This window comes from Aphelocoma coerulescens, chromosome 2 (genome assembly GCF_041296385.1).
Source record: "Aphelocoma coerulescens isolate FSJ_1873_10779 chromosome 2, UR_Acoe_1.0, whole genome shotgun sequence".
NCBI classification, from domain to species: Eukaryota; Metazoa; Chordata; class Aves; order Passeriformes; family Corvidae; genus Aphelocoma; species Aphelocoma coerulescens.
Window position 1 is genome coordinate 95179520 of NC_091015.1, and position 16657 is coordinate 95196176.

At 38.2% G+C, this 16657-nt stretch overlaps 1 protein-coding gene across 6 annotated transcripts in view; it reads right to left on the reverse strand.

The window, feature by feature from the left end:
- Window positions 1-657: 657 nt before the first annotated feature.
- Window positions 658-16657, reverse strand: part of DDC (dopa decarboxylase) — a 73998-nt gene continuing 57998 nt past the window's right edge. For 4 of the 6 annotated variants that reach the window (XM_069004108.1, XM_069004110.1, XM_069004109.1 and 1 more), the window contains exons 11-14: window positions 16638-16657; window positions 15788-15886; window positions 8585-8686; window positions 658-5036 (exon numbers count right to left, since the gene is read on the reverse strand). In XM_069004108.1, the coding sequence (XP_068860209.1) occupies window positions 4821-5036; window positions 8585-8686; window positions 15788-15886; window positions 16638-16657 (437 nt within the window). In that variant the 3' untranslated portion in view covers window positions 658-4820. The remainder of the gene's footprint in view (window positions 5037-8584; window positions 8687-15787; window positions 15887-16637) is intronic. The other 2 variants (XM_069004113.1, XM_069004112.1) reach the window with 2 other exon arrangements.

Consider the following 16657-nt stretch of genomic DNA (forward strand, 5'->3'; position numbering starts at 1 on the left):
CTCGGCAACAGCCGTCCGCGGCAGGACGGGCTCCACAGGAGGCAAGTTCCATGAATGATCGGCCAAGCACAAAGCCCTGGCTCTGCTGGTGGTGACTTCGCAGCCAGTGATGGGTATGTGGCCCTTATGCACACAAGCACTTGACCACCATGGCCACCTATTTCATCTCTACCCCCGTGGCAGCGGCTGTGGGGCCACCACGGCAGTGTCAGAAGGGGATGCTGTCTAACACTCCTGAAAACAACAGCTGCTGGACAGGCCTTTTTGGGAGAACAGCTCTGACAAGGACAAGATGAATGACATACTCTTTTACAGGGCAAAAGATGGTGGATGTATCCCATGAACTGAATGTGGCGGTGGAGTCCTCAGCTGTATCACACCAGCCCACGTTCAAATTAGCACACCAACCTAGATGCAAATTAGCACTCTAAGCTGCAGTTACACCTCTGATATTAACACAGACATCTCTGTGTGGGTGAACAGTTCCCGTGAGGAACCTTTCCTGCAGTTACTGTCAGGTTTTTGTTACGCATCAGGCTTGTTATACCATTAGCACAGACAGCATATTACATTAAACTGTCTGTGCTGGTATGCAGGCTATCATCTCAGCTGGGCTAACATTTATATAGTTTGTGACTCTGCTGCCATCAGATTTTTTCCCAAGGCATGCTTGCCCGATTTCCCTGGGCCCCTTCCCTGTCCTACCTGATGGCACCGGAGCTGCAAACCAAAGCCGAAGCTGGGCAGCTGGCTCCAGTGGCAGATCCAGCTGCAGGACTGTGCAGAACTTGGCAGAAGGGTCAGCATTGGCCCTGGGTATGGCCAGGTATTTTTCAGACTCCTGTTGCTGAGAAGGAAACTGCCTTCAGGAAAACTTGCAAACTCCCATTTGCAAAGTAATTTGAAGGACACATTGAAAAAAAGTCCCCGGTGGTGAAAATCAGGGCACTGACTTGATATGAGTGGGGAAGTTGGACCTCTTACAGTGCATCTGGCATGAATGAGTTGGGAAAAGCTTAGTTAAGTACAAAGAGACAATAGTCTTAGTTTTGTTTCCGTTTATTAATATTGCCAATTAAAACCTGTATGTCTCTTCAGTAGGTTTTGGATACAGATTTTAAAGGGAGTCGACAGCTCACAAATTATAATTAGAGCATTGAACTTCTGATTATTTTTCCATTTAGAACATACAAACTTTACATATGCTATGTAGATATTATCCATTGATGGTTATTTAACTATCCCAACACCAACCACCCTGGTTTTCAGGATTCTCAGTTTTATTTCGCATTTGCTTCTGTCTTTGAGCAGTTCAAGTTTATACATCTCAAGGTTTAGACTGCTGGTGTAAGGCAACTTCAATGTGAGTGCTACTCATCACATATGGTGATAACAACACAACAACAACAACAAAATGGCCATGAGCAGAATTTTGTATGTAAAGGCAAGAACAAATTGGAAATTTAATAATTATAATGCAGTTCAGAGTATAATATATTACCAATACTTTCATAAATACATATATTTTCAATATTTCACCATCAGCAATAAAATATATTTATAATCTGTCATTAAGAATGTAAGTACTGTACTCTGCTAGTTAAAAAAAATAAATTTAGGTTACTGAAAAGTCAGGTGTTTTCCCTCCTTCTCTAATAGCCACAGTCTTCCTTGAGATGTGGATATTCTACTAAAGTACAGTTCTGGGATTCTGTCATTATTTTTAATATCAAACAGTATTCATCGGCACAGACTGTATTAGCTTTTGCACACAAGGCACAATAAATCCAGGTTAACATATTAGCTATTAATAAATGCAGTGTTTCTCACTTACAGATACATTGGAAAGCTACAGAACAGAAACACCAGTTATGTTCTTCTTTCGAAATGCTCCTTTCGGTGCTTGTTCTTGAGTTGATTACATAGCCCAGATTTCCTTTTCTGTTAATAGTCTAGGAAGGAATTATCACATGGGGAAAAGAGGGTATGAGAGACTCAATGCTATGAAGGCCTTCAGTAGTTACATATTCGAATCATCTGAGAATTTCCAAAAAAACAGAACTGTGAACTTGAGGTTTCTGTAATCGCCTAGCCATGGGGAAATTTAATTCCATGGGTCTCATCACTGCTGTTTATTAGAAGATTTACTTATATCAGTTCTTTAAAAAAGGAAACAAAAATTAAGTTTTTACTCCATCTATATTTTTAATTAGCCTTTATCTTAAATTCTTTGCTAAGAGGAGTTTTGCTATCTGGACAACAGCCACTTCTAAAACTGATATCCAGATACTGAAAAAGTTTTAACTGAATGTCAGTTTTGGCAATATTTTCCCACAAATGTCTAAAGGGATCTATGTCTAATTCTGGCCTGTTGGGGACATTTCACCTCTTCTGGGTTTGGATGTGCATCCTTCCTGCATCCCAGTTTTCCAGCAGTTTGAGGCTCACACAGGTGGACATCATTTGTCTGTGTGCTGGTTTCCATGGAGCAGATTTCCAGCAGAATCTTCTTATGTTCAGTTTAGTGGTGCCTTAACTTACGCCTTTCTTTTCCAATACATATTAGTCAGATTTTTAATTTCAATTATAGTCACCTAAGCCCAAAGCAACTCCATTTCATTTCAGTGGAATTACCCTGGATTTACTCTGTGATAGCTTTGATCCAAATCTGATCTCTCTCCCTTTTTTTTTTCCCCAGACAGACCTGCTTATATATTTCACATACAAAATACTGGTCTCTCTCACAGAGAAGGTGTAATTCTTCTCTGGCTCCAAGATTATAGAATTTTCATAATGTAAAAGTTGTAAAATTGTACCTGTGTGGAAGATATGTGTTATGGATGAACATTGTTTTCCAGGTCATGAGATCTGAATAATGTTGTTTTAAAAAAAATGGCAACAGAGAAAGGGAACAATTTGCCAGCATTTTTCAGTCTCTTCAGTCTACCAGTCTATTGCATTGTGCTACCACAGAAAAGCTAGATTTCATATTGGTTCTGCTAAAGAGAACGATGCTATCAAAATTTCTGCCACTGCAACTGACAGTAATGTCTTGTGTCAGTAACCTGCTCAAATATTACTGTGTTTTACTAAAATCATTGGTCATCCCTTTCTTCATCTGTTACCGGGGAAATCAGTTCCTTAAGGAAATAGTAATCCTTCCCAGTTTGCACCCCAGAAGTGAGAGATTAGGAATCACCAGAAAAATCTACCTGGTCCACATTCAAATTTGTTAAGGTCTTCTGGAAAGACAGAGGTAGAAGCAGACCATGTGCCAAATTAACTGTCCTGATCCACGTTCCCTGGTCTACTTGCAACATCCCAACCATAGGAAGTATATTTGAAAGGGATGAAGGAAGAAAGCTGAATAATTGTGCAAGTTGCTCAAGAGGCTTTAGAAGATAATATGAGCATTAAAAGGAAGATTGAAATGCAAATGTAGGAATTAATCCTACATATTATTTTTCTTGGAGCAGCTATTTATGTTGTTCTTACTAACACAGAAACAACTGTCTGGAATTTGCTTTTAAAATGGCAAAAGTACTTCTTGAATTGATAAGGTTCTGACTTTGACCTCTAACATTCATTTTAGCTCTTTACTGTCCCCACCTTCGACAGGATGACATATCAATGGTTTGTGTCAAATACATACGATTTGACTTTCTCTGAAAGAGGTTTTCCAGTATTTTCATATTCCATTCATCACTGTTAATGGAAGAAAACCACTGATGGGGGAACCACAGCAGATTCTGGGGGTTAGTTCTCTTACTTTCTATTTTTATTGTCACTTGTTTACTCATTTGTTAGCTAATTTGAGAAACTTAACATTTTAGACATCACATTCCTTAGCACATTTTGTCAAAGATTTATTACACAATGAAGTAATCAAAATGGTAGCCATAAAAACAAATCACAAGTCAGTTTCACAGAACATATCTTACAGACTATTTTCAAGTAATTACTGCTGATAATAACTTGATTAAAAATATAGAATACCAGGTAGCACATGGCTTTTGACGAGACTCTTCAGGAGGAGCTTTTCAGGGACCTCATTATGAATGATCAATCTGGAAACCAATAGCCAACATAACCTATTTGCTGGTATTTGACAAAATGAGTGTTTTACAAGCAAACCATTTAGGGGAAAGTAGAGAACCTGCCAGAAGAATTATTAGTAATCAGTTAGTTCTCATTCCCCTGGGTCTGGCTATTCAGTGAAGGAAGTCTTGAAATCCTTTGTCCTTCGTTCATTTACAAAATTACTGCAGCACGTGCGTCATGACATGATAGTGCCCCAAATCCTGGCAACTACATTTGTGCATGCCTATTCAGATATTAATATAACATATTAACATATTTAAACCTGAACAGGTTACTGAAGTTCCCCAATTTGGATTCTTTCTGCACTCATAGTAATGTTAAATTAATTGGCTAAAACACCTCTCAGTTTCATCTGTGAGGAAAGGAGGGGGTATGCTAGAGGTGAATGGGGACAACAGAGGGAGCACCAACCCTTCCATTTCCATTGCTTGGTTGAACAAATGCTCTTGGCTACAAACTGGTAAGAAATGACAGCTCAAGTCTCCTTGTCTATGTGCATCTGGAAACAGGCAGGATGAAACTACAGTACAGAGAAGGAATGACTAAGGTTACAACACAACTTGCTGGCAAGGATTTTGCTACTGCAGCTGGGCTATATAACAACAGGTTTTGTATTTTTTTCCTTCATAGTTTGACTTTCCCACCTGCACCTAAAATAAAACTTGGCAACACAGAGAAAGCCAGTTAATTACCTCATCTCCACTTATACTTCATTGCTGTTACTGCTGGTGGTGGTTTTGCTCCCATGTTTTCAGAAGATCAGTTGCCAGCTGTGAGATGTGCTGCCAGGCAAACTTGACGTGGGTGGATTCCACTGTGCGGGAACAAATAGCAAAACGTAGCACAAACTTCTCTCGCAGGTGGCACGGGACCAGATGGATCTTCTTGGCATCATTTATGCTTTGAAGAAGTGCCTCATTTAGTTCATTTGAGCCCTGAAATCATTGTAATTCAATGGATATGACAATGAATTTCAAAAACAAGCCTGGAAAATGTAAATCCCACCAAGCAGCCAAGCCCAAGTAGCACCAGTAACAAGCAACCATTTTCTCATCTCTCAGTCCTTTGCCGTCAAAGGATATCAAAAAGATGATGATGTAAGAGAGATGTTTTGAGCCACAAAGAGATATATGGATTACCTTGGGTTTAGGAGCAGTGTTCACACTGGGGCATTTGTGATAGCTGCCCTTTTGTGACATAAGATCATGAGCTATGTTAAAAGCATTCATTATTGTATCCATGTTATTACACTCTTCTTGGATCTAATCAAACATGGGAGGAAGCTTTGCAGTGAACTGTACTAACTTTCCTAAAACAAATGTTCCAGTCTTCACTTAAGCATGGCTGCTGTGAGAGAGTCTCTTGAATGTGAAATCTTACCCTTAATTAAAAAATTTTAAGGTAATGTATCCCTGGCATAAGTAGATTTCATGTTATTAGTCAACACCCTAAAAAAGTATCTGCCTCAAGTTCTATAAGAATTGTCCACCACAGAATCCATCAGAGGAAGAATCTTAGCTGTTGTGCATCCTTTACTCTCTCCGTTACACTGGTGGTAACACACAATTGCAAGAGATTCTGGGAGCATCTGCACTTTTACCGCAGTGTCCCCTTACCGAGCACTGACTGTGGAAAAAGTCACAAATGGCCAAATCCGTCTGTTCTGCAGCAGTTGTGTTACTGTGGCAGCATTGGTCTTCTTGAAAACTTCCTGATCAGAAAACACCTTCTCTCAAATCTGGGCAGTTGTGACATTCCTGCTTAGCCTTTCCCATACAAAACCAAAGCATAAGGCAGACAGTTTCCCATTGGCAGCAAGGATAAATGTATCATTCTCAAGTTTTTAGAACGTATTAAGAGTTAGAGTTCAACCCACGTCAAAACCTTGTTCTGTCTTAGCACAAGTTGTTACGAATTTTGTGATGTCCTGAAATACATGGCTTAGCCTTACTCTTCTAGGAGATATTTATGCAACTGAACTGCTCCTTACTAAGAAAATGGACCAGCTTTGGTGTTTTGCAAGTCCCCACCTATTCCTGGTCAGTCACTGACAATGATGTCCTGCTTTCTTATCAAAGGTAATGCCTTATTAAAATGACAATCCTTGCCTTTAATATCAAATGCACAGCACTGGCTTTCAGGCAATACAAGCAGGTAGATGATGTTAAGTTGGCAGGGGTGAGGGGAGGAAGGAGAAAGATTCAATTATCTTTCTTCTGTTCTACTCTCACAGCTCCACCTTAGGGCTGCTGTGACACTCAGGTGTCACGTCAAATTGAAGTTGGTAGTGACTAATCCTCTCCCAGAGCTTTGAGAAGCCAGCTTTGATTGAGTCTGTGAGCTTCAATAAGACAGCATTCTCACCCCCTTGGAGAAATTACTAGCTTGACTTGTATTCATCTGCAGTCATGACAAGGAGGCCTAAAACTAACCCTTTGGCATAACATATTTGATGAAATAATTATAATATGAAAGTCATAGGTAATTAGTCCATTTGTTCAACAGTGTGAAAGGCAAAAAATTAAAAGTTACAGCTAAGCAAAACAATAAAAAAGGGCTTCTCAAGCACAAAGGAAGGAAGAAAAAAAAATCATTCTTTTACAGCTGTGCAGCATTATATTGTTCAAGGCCCCTGACTCTTAGTCCTACTGTAACTACATAAAAGTTACAAATATCCTGGTTCTAAGATGTATTTTAATACAAATTATAAAAATGACAGAAAGATTTTTGAAGGAGTGATATAAAAAGTAAATAAAGCTGTTAAAATACCTATAAAAACCTCTTAATTTGAAAACTTGCTAGTTTTCTTTTTCTCTTTTTGGATCAGGTAGGCAAGAAATGAAAACACTGCTCTTTCTACACTGTTTTTTCAGTGGAATCAGGCCTTTATCCTACAACTTGTCCAAAGGTTTCTTAGCTAAAGATCCAATATTTACCTCCTATTGTAAAATTGTCTTCCCCTTTAGATGAGATTTCTTCCTCTGAATCATGAGGGACAGGAAAACAGATGAGGATGAGCTACTGGTCTGATCAAAAGTGACAATTCCTGTGTTGCTATGCTCTATTTCACCAGAACTGTTCCTTCAAAGTAAATGTAGAGCACTGACTAACAGCTGCATTTGGATCTGCAAAACTAGTGTTTGCTAGTTCCATGTGAGAGAGCAGACTGCAACCAACATTTTGTTACTGAGCAGTAAAAGCCAAAGAATCTATCCCTCAGTATCTTTTAAAAGTTCTTGTTAGGAAAGGCATTATATTTGTGTTTCCACTTACTGAAAAAACTCTACATTCTGTAATCTGTCAGATCCCCTAGACACAGGGTCTTTTTAAATTTTATTTTAAACAATACAAATTCAAAAAAAAACCATTTTCCTATTCCAGATGAATTCACCATTACTTTAGTATTTGTTAGCTTCTTCAGCCACTTGCATCAAACTCAGGTAACTGGGGCAACTGAATGACTGGGAAAAGAATTTGTTAAAAATAATAATACCACACTATCCAGAAGGAGAAAAGATGTGCTTGGAAGCCTTCAGAAAAGCTAAAAGCTCATTTAGGTATCGTGAACTAGAAATAACTATCATAACTAGAAAACACTAGTGCTGTTGTTATTATTATTGTTGCTTGGTGGTCAGATTCAGTGTCACAATCCAGTCCTTTACAGAGGCTTTAGCTGAAAGTTCCTCTAAAAAATGAGTTCATTACCTAAACTAAGACACTGATCCCTTTTCAATGTCTGATTAAAACAAATGAGCTCTCCAAACTAATGCAGCTTTTATGCTCCAAGTGCAGAATGTATTTTCTAGTTTCTGTTGGGCAAGGTCTCTACATCAATGAACTTGGCACTTTGAGAGATTTTGGGGAATAAAAGGCCAAACGGGGCAAAAGGATCATGTTCAGCAATAAAAAGCAGACCACAGCCAAGGGCAGTAGGGAATCTGGCCTCCCATATAACCTGTTTAAACATATCTTGCTTCAATTTTCCCAGTTCAACCACAGAATTTTATAGATAAAAAAGCAGTCTTCAAAGAAAACAATAAAAAAGTGTTTAGTGCTCTAATTTTCATCTGTGATAGTAATTTTTTAATAAAATTGAAAAATAAATTCACATAAGAAATTAACTTGACAGGTAATATGCACTCATCATACACAGAAGTCTAGGGAAATATACTGAACAATCATCTTTATCAAAGCTCATCATGCATAGAATGTACCAGTCATTTTGATGATGGGTTACAATATTTGTTTGCCTTGACTATGTATTTCCATGCCTTAATATGCTGTAATTTCTCTTAAGCTTTTGATTCAGTTTTAACAAGATTGTCTTAAGCTTTTCTCTTTCACCTGCTTTGTTCTAAACAAACTCCCTTTAGTTTCCTTAAAAAATAATCAAGTATATTAACTACAAAGACTGTATTCAGTTGCAGGTTACGGTGTTGCTATAAACCATGAGAGCAGAAATAGGAGATCTTAGGTGCCTTACCTTCAGCCGGAAACAGACCAGTCCCAAGACAACCTCAGCACAGATCTCAAACCTTTCATCCTGAAGGACTAAGTGTTCAAACTGATGCGACAGCCTGACATGCTGAGAAGAGAATGAGAGTATCTATATTGTATACATTTGATTCACCAAGAGAAAAGGTGTGCTGAAGTATTTGCCATTCCTTTGCTCTGTTCCTTCTGCTGATGTGTGATAATATTCACATATTGCCATCTGTTTGTGTTAACTTCCATCCCGTTTATGACTTCCAGAGACCATATGGAGCCATTGCTGTCTTAGTATCTCAGTCTGTCATAGGCAGTACTGGTCTACTTCTTGAGACACTTCAGCACAATTTGATATGATACCACATTAAGAGTAAATAATTTTAGTAATTCTCCTTTAGTTTTTATACCACTGCTAGTTTTGGCTGGGAATGGCTGAAGAGTCCAGAAGTCATTAGAGGGAAAGGGGGAAATGGACAGATATGCAGGGGAAAAAGGGTCACAGTTTCAGTGCAAATTAAGCTGGGAAGATACACTTTTTTTTAGAATAGCTCACTTAATATGAGAAATCTGTGAAGAAAGGGAGAATTTGCTCACTATTCTGACCTGGGTGCTCAGGTTCAGTTGAAAAGAAAGTTGATGGCAGTATTATCAGGAAAATGGATAGCAAATCTCAGCAAACCTGTTGAGAAGTTACCGAGGCAAAAACCAATTACACGGGGCACCAAGCCAGAGCAATTATTTTGAAGCAGATGAACCCAAAATTCAAATAAATAGGAAAAATACCAACAGACATACTAAAAACCAGCTGGGAAGTCTTAACATCAGTCAGTGATACTTGCACACTCACACAATGTTTTGCTTTGCTTTCTTCCAAATAGAAAATGAATTTAAAAGCATTTTCAAAAACCAACCCATATCCTCATCAGGTACCTGCAGTACTTTATCCAGTCCCTCTCTTACTGGCTTTATCATTAGCTTAGTGTTCACTATCATAAAAAAAGCCAAAACCCCAACCAACCAACCAACTGACCAACCAAACAAAAAAGATAAGACAGCAACAGCAACCAGCCATTTGAATTATGGTTTGTCTTCATGCAATAGCCAGTCTATACCAAAAATTATCTGAAACATCTAAAAATCATGTTTAAAGGTTCTTCAGCTTTTATATATTTAGGATTGCAAATAGTTTTGCAAAGAAAAACAGCTAAGCCCATGCTTTTGCACTTTGACTTTTTGTAAATTCAAGGACAGCTATTAAACAAAAATGAAACATATCGCTTTGGGTCAGGGTTAAATGTGGAATGTTTCATCTCAGAGGAACTTCTTCCGAAAGGACAAAAACAAGGCAAAACAGAAATTACAGAAAAGGAAAAAAAAAGAAGGAAAAAAAGCCAACACATTTTGCAATCTTAATCATAGCTTTCAGATTTTTTTTTATTTCTTAAAATAGAAAAACATAGTTTAGATTGAATCAAAACATTGCTTCAAAACCTTCATATTGCGCTTACTGGTACCCTGTGCAACCAGCCAGCTTTCCTGTTGTTACCACTTCCGCTCTGCTGTTTGTTACATCCATTTATCATCTCCCTCTAAAATTAGCCTGAAAGCTCTTTGAGTCAGGAATGAGACCAGTAAAATGTCCAATCCCTTCCAAGGCGTTTGAATGTTCTGCTAATATGAAGAGCATGAATTTACAGCTGTGAAATCCAACCAGAAGTATCTGCATACATACAGATACTTGTATGCATAATAAGTGCATGAAAAACGTATGTGAAATAGGCACAGGTGTTGTAATGGCTATTTACTGTCTCCTCCTGTGCTCACGTTCTGTAGCTTTAACCAAACATGTCTTTTACACAGCTCTGCAAAATTCTGCACTGCATGTACCGTGTCTTGGAAATCAAATCCATAAAACAAATCATGTCCAATGAGATAAGAATTTCACAACTGTCCAGCTGAATGTAATCACCAGCTGAATTTCATCCAAATTTATCTGGGTAAGAACTGAATAAAACAAACATTTAAGATTTGGCTTACTGTGAGAATTTTGTACAAGAAAACTCCAGACCCAAGCCATGCATTTTATAGCATGTACTTACGTCCAGTTTTTGAACTAAATGATTTTTCAGGAATTTGAAAGAAACAAAAGCAAGGGAAAATAGAAAATTTTTAGTTACGTCACAAACCAAAATTCTAGAAGTATTTTGCATTCATGTCTGGATGCAAATACTTATATCCACAGCAAGTCTTAACAGCCAGCAATAATTGGTAAAGACACTGGGGGGCACCAAGCGTTTTAGGTTTTACAGAACTGGCAGGAGAGAAAGTGGTGATTTAACTGGAGTTTCACGTGTACAGCTTTGCCCAAGTACAGTTACCCATGGCCCTGCACCTTTGAACCATAAGCTATTATCCTGAATTGCTCTTATAAAGATTGCTGCAACAGTAAAGTTAAATATTATTAAGCCTGTAAGTTCAAGCCCTGTCAAACTGCAGGGCATTTAGGTATCACACGTGCCTCTCTTAAGTCCAAAAACTGCACCCACGCTCTGGACATGAGCATGGCAGTAACTCACAGGAGGACACGTGTGACTTTAGGGCCTCAGCTTTTCAAGACAGGCAGGTACACTGTGAAAATAAAGTCCTGTTTGGAAAACCTCAGGCACTGAAACTGAGGATAGGAAAGAAGGAGAAGTAAAAGACTGACAGGCTGCTCTCAGTTTTCTGCTGAATGTGTACATACCAAACCTGACCTACGGATATCTTGAATCTCCAAGTGCTTTTGATTTTGACATATGTGTCAAGCTGTGTCCCTAGCACCATTAACTAAAGTTGGCATTCAAGTATTATTTAACTTTTCAAAATTATTTTATCTAGAGCTGTCATATGATTTAACATATGATTTAATTTATATGATTGTGTATGTGGACATACACAAACCAGCTCACCTACTGTTTCTAGAAATACCATTTGGGCAATCCCTTTATCATGTGGGGTTCTCAAAGTGGAATCCCATGGGACTGTGTTAGTGTCCTGAAATATCTTGGTATATAGGAACAGAATAACAGCCCCAGTCGTTACAGTGGAATTTACCTGATCGAGAAAAAGAGGCTTGTAAGGAATTTTTATGTGTCACTATAATCTCAGGTAAATAACCATTGCTTTTCTGCAGTGAGAAAGGAAACAAGGGATCTAATTAAATTGGTTATTCTGGATAAAGGGAAATGTCTTACATAATCAATAATAGGAGCAGTAAACTTGCAAGGCACTAGGATGTGGTCTCTATTTTAAAAAATCTGGTTTGTTGTAAATATACTGTGAATAAATAGAAATAAAAATAAAAATCATTATAAATAAAAATATAAATGCTTCTGCACTGACGTGTTCAAGCTGAATTTTAATTTCTGGGCAAAGTCTTCAAGAGCTAAAATAGTTTTTGATTGCAGGGAGCTTCTCTGAAGCATCAGAGTACACTACTGTGTATATGCAGATAAACATACTGGCCTAGTCTTGATCACTTTGTACTTTTTCTCCTATAGATTTCACCTCTTTGCCTGCCTTAGCCTGCATCCCACTACACTGAAGGAAAATGCTGTCAAAAGAGTCTTCTTAACAGCCCCTTGGACCGTGCCACTCTCCAGTTTAAATTCTATCTCTAGCATTGCTGTTCTTTACAGTTCCAGTTTCTTGGACTCTACTGTTAATTTTTAATGGAATTCATTATCCTCAGTACACTGATTACTTCTGGTCCTAAGGAGGATTCAGCTGAGTCAGAATATTCAAAGGGATTGCATACAAAAACACACTAACTCCTAAATGTCTCAAACTACTTCTGAGCTCTTTGAGAGGGCTTAAACCAACGAAGGAATAATAAATAGATGGTCAAGTGGTTTGCAAATGGGCCATTTGGATTTCACATTTATACACACTCTGAGTGGTTGACATCAGTCCAGAAGACTGTTGTTGTTGTTGGTTTTGCCCTCTTTTTACATCTCCTCTGTGGCTTTGGGACTTACCTCCAAAATTTGTATTTGTCTCTCCCCACATCCTTCAAAGATGACTATCCTCCCCTTTACCACTGCTTTAAAACCTATACTTTGCAATAGGTTAATATGACATGCTGTGTGTGAAAAGAGTGCATAACCAGAATGTTTGGAAAACAAAAAAAATTACTGTATCTAAATCCAAGTCACACATTCCCATCTCCTGGGAATATTTTAGTTCCTAAATGCCATCCTCAAGCAAATGCCAAGTTGCAGTGGTTATCCAGTCATTTTGATGTAGACCTTAAGGCTGCAAACACAACAAACATATTTTCCTTAAAATACACTAATAAAATTTTAGTGACAGTTCACCTCAAGAAAAGAAGTTTGTGAAGAGATAGTTACAGATGTCTTTGGTCTTCCACCCAGAAACTTGCTAACACACGACAAATAGGGTGGCTTCTTAAGGATAAACAGTGTTTTTTTCCATCTATATCATGTCAGAAGCTCACCACTATTGAAAATCTCAAATCCCTTTGTAAGTAACACCAGGCTGCACAAAAGAAGCCAAACAAGAAATCTATAAACACTGCACAGATCTTCCTAGAGTTTTCCATGACTTAGGAGCAAACGTAGGCATCTCCCTCCCCAGATTCCAGCCTAAGGAACTGTTTCAAACCTCTACCCTTCTGCCCGACTCTGTTATCGTTTCCCCGGGGCAACTCTTTAATAATATGAGAGAGGGGGAGAGAGAGCAAGAGAGAGAGTGGGGGAGAGAGAGAGAGAGCGCTTCTTCCTGCTTCCCCAGCTCCAGCACCTCCGCTCTCCACTGGAAGGTTGCAATACCTGCCTCTGCCACTGTTCCTGGGCCTCTTTTCATCCTACGTGTCCACTCTATCACCTACTCAAATGCGTCTCCAAATCATAATATACTGCTTCAGAAATACTTCTGGCACCTACAAGGCTTCCCTTAAAACCTAGCTAAAAGTCCCAAGTACACAGGAGACAGTACCATCCAGGAACTGCCTGGGACTGCCTTGGCCAGCAATGGGAATATAAAAGCTGCTACTTGCAAGATGCTGCAGCATGTTTAAAAGAAAGCAGCTTCTCAAGTCCGGGCATGCAGATGAGCAATGTTAAAGTTCAGTTAACAAGTGAAGCTAAATTCCAAATTATTTTTCATCTGGAAAGTTGTCCATAGGTTTAAAAATTTAAACCAATGTTGGGCTGGTTTAGACACTTCATTACTACTCTACCAAAAGAAAAGTCATCACAATCTACCTGGAGCTCATGATAATTCCTGAGAAGAGAGAAGAAGTACAGGATATTAAACACATTTTTAATTTTTATTTTGCAGCTAGTGATATAATTTTACCAACATAGCTGAAAACTCATAAGAGATACCCTAAACTCTGCTAGAGCAGGGAGCAAATGAAACACAATTATTTCTTGAAATTTAAGTTCAACAGAGGCTTGCTGGAGATACAAATTACATTTTTTTTTAAAGATGCTTTGGAACACACTCAACCAGCATTCACTGGGAGTGGGCAAGGGGGTATGAGGAGAAATTACTTTAATGGTTCCAGCTTGAAGATGTATACAGTGAGCCAAATTCTTCACTTAATTATCCCTCTTTCCCTTTCATAACTTATTTTTATATTTATACTGAAGAACAATTTAGTCCTTAATGAAATATAAACCAAACACACTCATTTCAACAAGCCCTTGGAAATCTTAGCTGTCTGAATTACCTTTACAAATGAGGAAAGATACAAGGGTCTTACTTTGGAATCAGTATCTTTAAGAAGAGATTCATTGGCTTAGCCTTCCTGAACTGTATTGTCATAGAAAATATGAAAGCTTGGTCCTCAGCTATGATTCTATGAAGACAAGCAGCTTTTGCCTGGACAGTCCGGGAAATACCTGGGACACAGGGGAAGTGGGAATTTGTTGAATGTAAGTACCAACCTGTGGGAACAGCCTGACAAAAGGCCATGCAGTTGATATGAGTCTTTCAACCCTCTATTTTCACAGTGAGAGATTTAGCCCTACTTAAAAACAGCATCATACTGCAATAATTGCAGTCGCAAGAAATCTAAACAGAGAGAGAATGCTACTAGGAATGGTAATGGTAATACTAATAAAGAGATAACAAACCTCAAATCAATTTTTCATCAGAAGGATATGTATCAGATTGATACAAGGATGACTGATACAAGAACATCAGGATTGCCACAGCTGCCAAAATTTATTTCTGAAAGCCTCATTAAAGATAAAAATCTAGTTTTGATATTTGTAGAGTTGAAAGCTATAGTGTGATTAAAATAAGAAGCAAAGAGGGTACCGTGTATCCCATAACCTTTCCAAATGAAAAGATACTTCCTTCTACAGTGATTTTACAAGAGTGGAAAAAGCCTTTCTTAGGAATTCTTCTGTTTAGTACCACAATTGAAAGGAATGTGTGTCTGCAGGGAGTCTGGTATGCTAGGCTAGGCCCTTAGCTAATGGATATTTTTGTAAATATTTAGAGCCAAGTCATGGATTTCCCCTCACTAGAGGTTATCCTGAACTTCATAAAGATAAAAGCTATGCTTGAATTTGACTTTGCCACTACAGAGGAAGTATATATATAATTTAGACTGGCGCCACATATGTTTTTAGTGATTAAAAAACCCCCCTTTTTACATCAAGAATGAACTTAGTACTTATAAAAATATTAACAAACTGTAAATTGTACACATTCTTTTTTTTTTTTTTTTTTTAATGTATTTAAACAGGAAAGAGAGCAACAGCAGAGGTAGACATGCCAGATAAGTCACTGTATCCCTTAATCATGATCTAAACATGCTATCAATGCATGCACATCAATGATATAAAGAAGTAATGAATATCCATGTGTTTCCACAACAAAACCATGGATGTGCTCTGGCTTAATTTGAGAGGGAACTATGGTTCCATACTGTAGAAATTCCAAATTCCTAGACTTTTCTTTCCTGAAGAAGAGCACAAAATGGACGGCACCTTTAAGCCTGCCATGATATGAAATTGTGACCTTACATGGGGCAAACGAGCAGCACCCCTGTTAAACTGAGCTGCCTAAAACTATTTCCTGTGCTCTCTGATGTGTACAGAAGTCATGGAAAGTAGATAGATGGCCAGCTCATTTTCCCTTGCTGTCCCACCACAGGCTACCCAAGGAGGCAATTCCCAGTCACCTTGCGGATGTGCTCCTGCAGCCCCTTGACCCCGTACATCCTCAGCACAAACCAGAGCTTCAGGGAGCGGAACCTCCTGCCCAGGGGGATTTGCCAGTGCTGCAACCAGAGAGAAGAGCCCGTGTCAGAAGTCACCATTGCAGTGACACAGCAGAAAGTACGTTCTGCCATGGTTCTGAAGTGAACCACATTCCACATCCTATGGGCAGTTGCCAGAGGTGGGTCAAATAATAGTAGAAATATCCATTCCTGGTTCATTAATCCCTGTTTATTAATACCATTTAATATTCAAAATTTTCAAATTAAAATTGGCAAAGGAAGTTGGAGTCAGAATGAAAGGGCCATGAGGCAAACCAAATTTTCTTTGTGCATCCTAAATTCTCCTCAAGAGCTTTAGAAAAACAAGTATCTGAAAAACTCATGTACATTGGCTTGTTTAAAGTTGTGGGGCTAGCATCTACAAAGACAGGTATGTTTTCCATTTCAAAACAACAGTGTTTCCATGGTAAAAGATTAAAATAGAGATGCTTTAATTTTTTTTTAATTGTGTTATTCACTATGTTAAAGAAAATAAAACCCAAACCCAAAACTTTAGGAAATTTCTTTCTACTGCCTAAATCTAAAGATATTGCCCATGCAAGACAATTTCTGCCTTTAAACAATTTTTTTTTTTTCAAAAAACACAAACCCAAATTTCTGTTCAAGGAATGTTAAAAATTTAGAAAGATGCATCCTTCTTGAAAAGAAACATAAAGTTTGGAGGTTTATGATAGTAATGAAAAATAAAAGTCCTGAAAATACCAGTCTATACAAGTAATAGTATTAATTATTACATTGGTACTGTACTTACCCGATAATCTGTTACAAGAC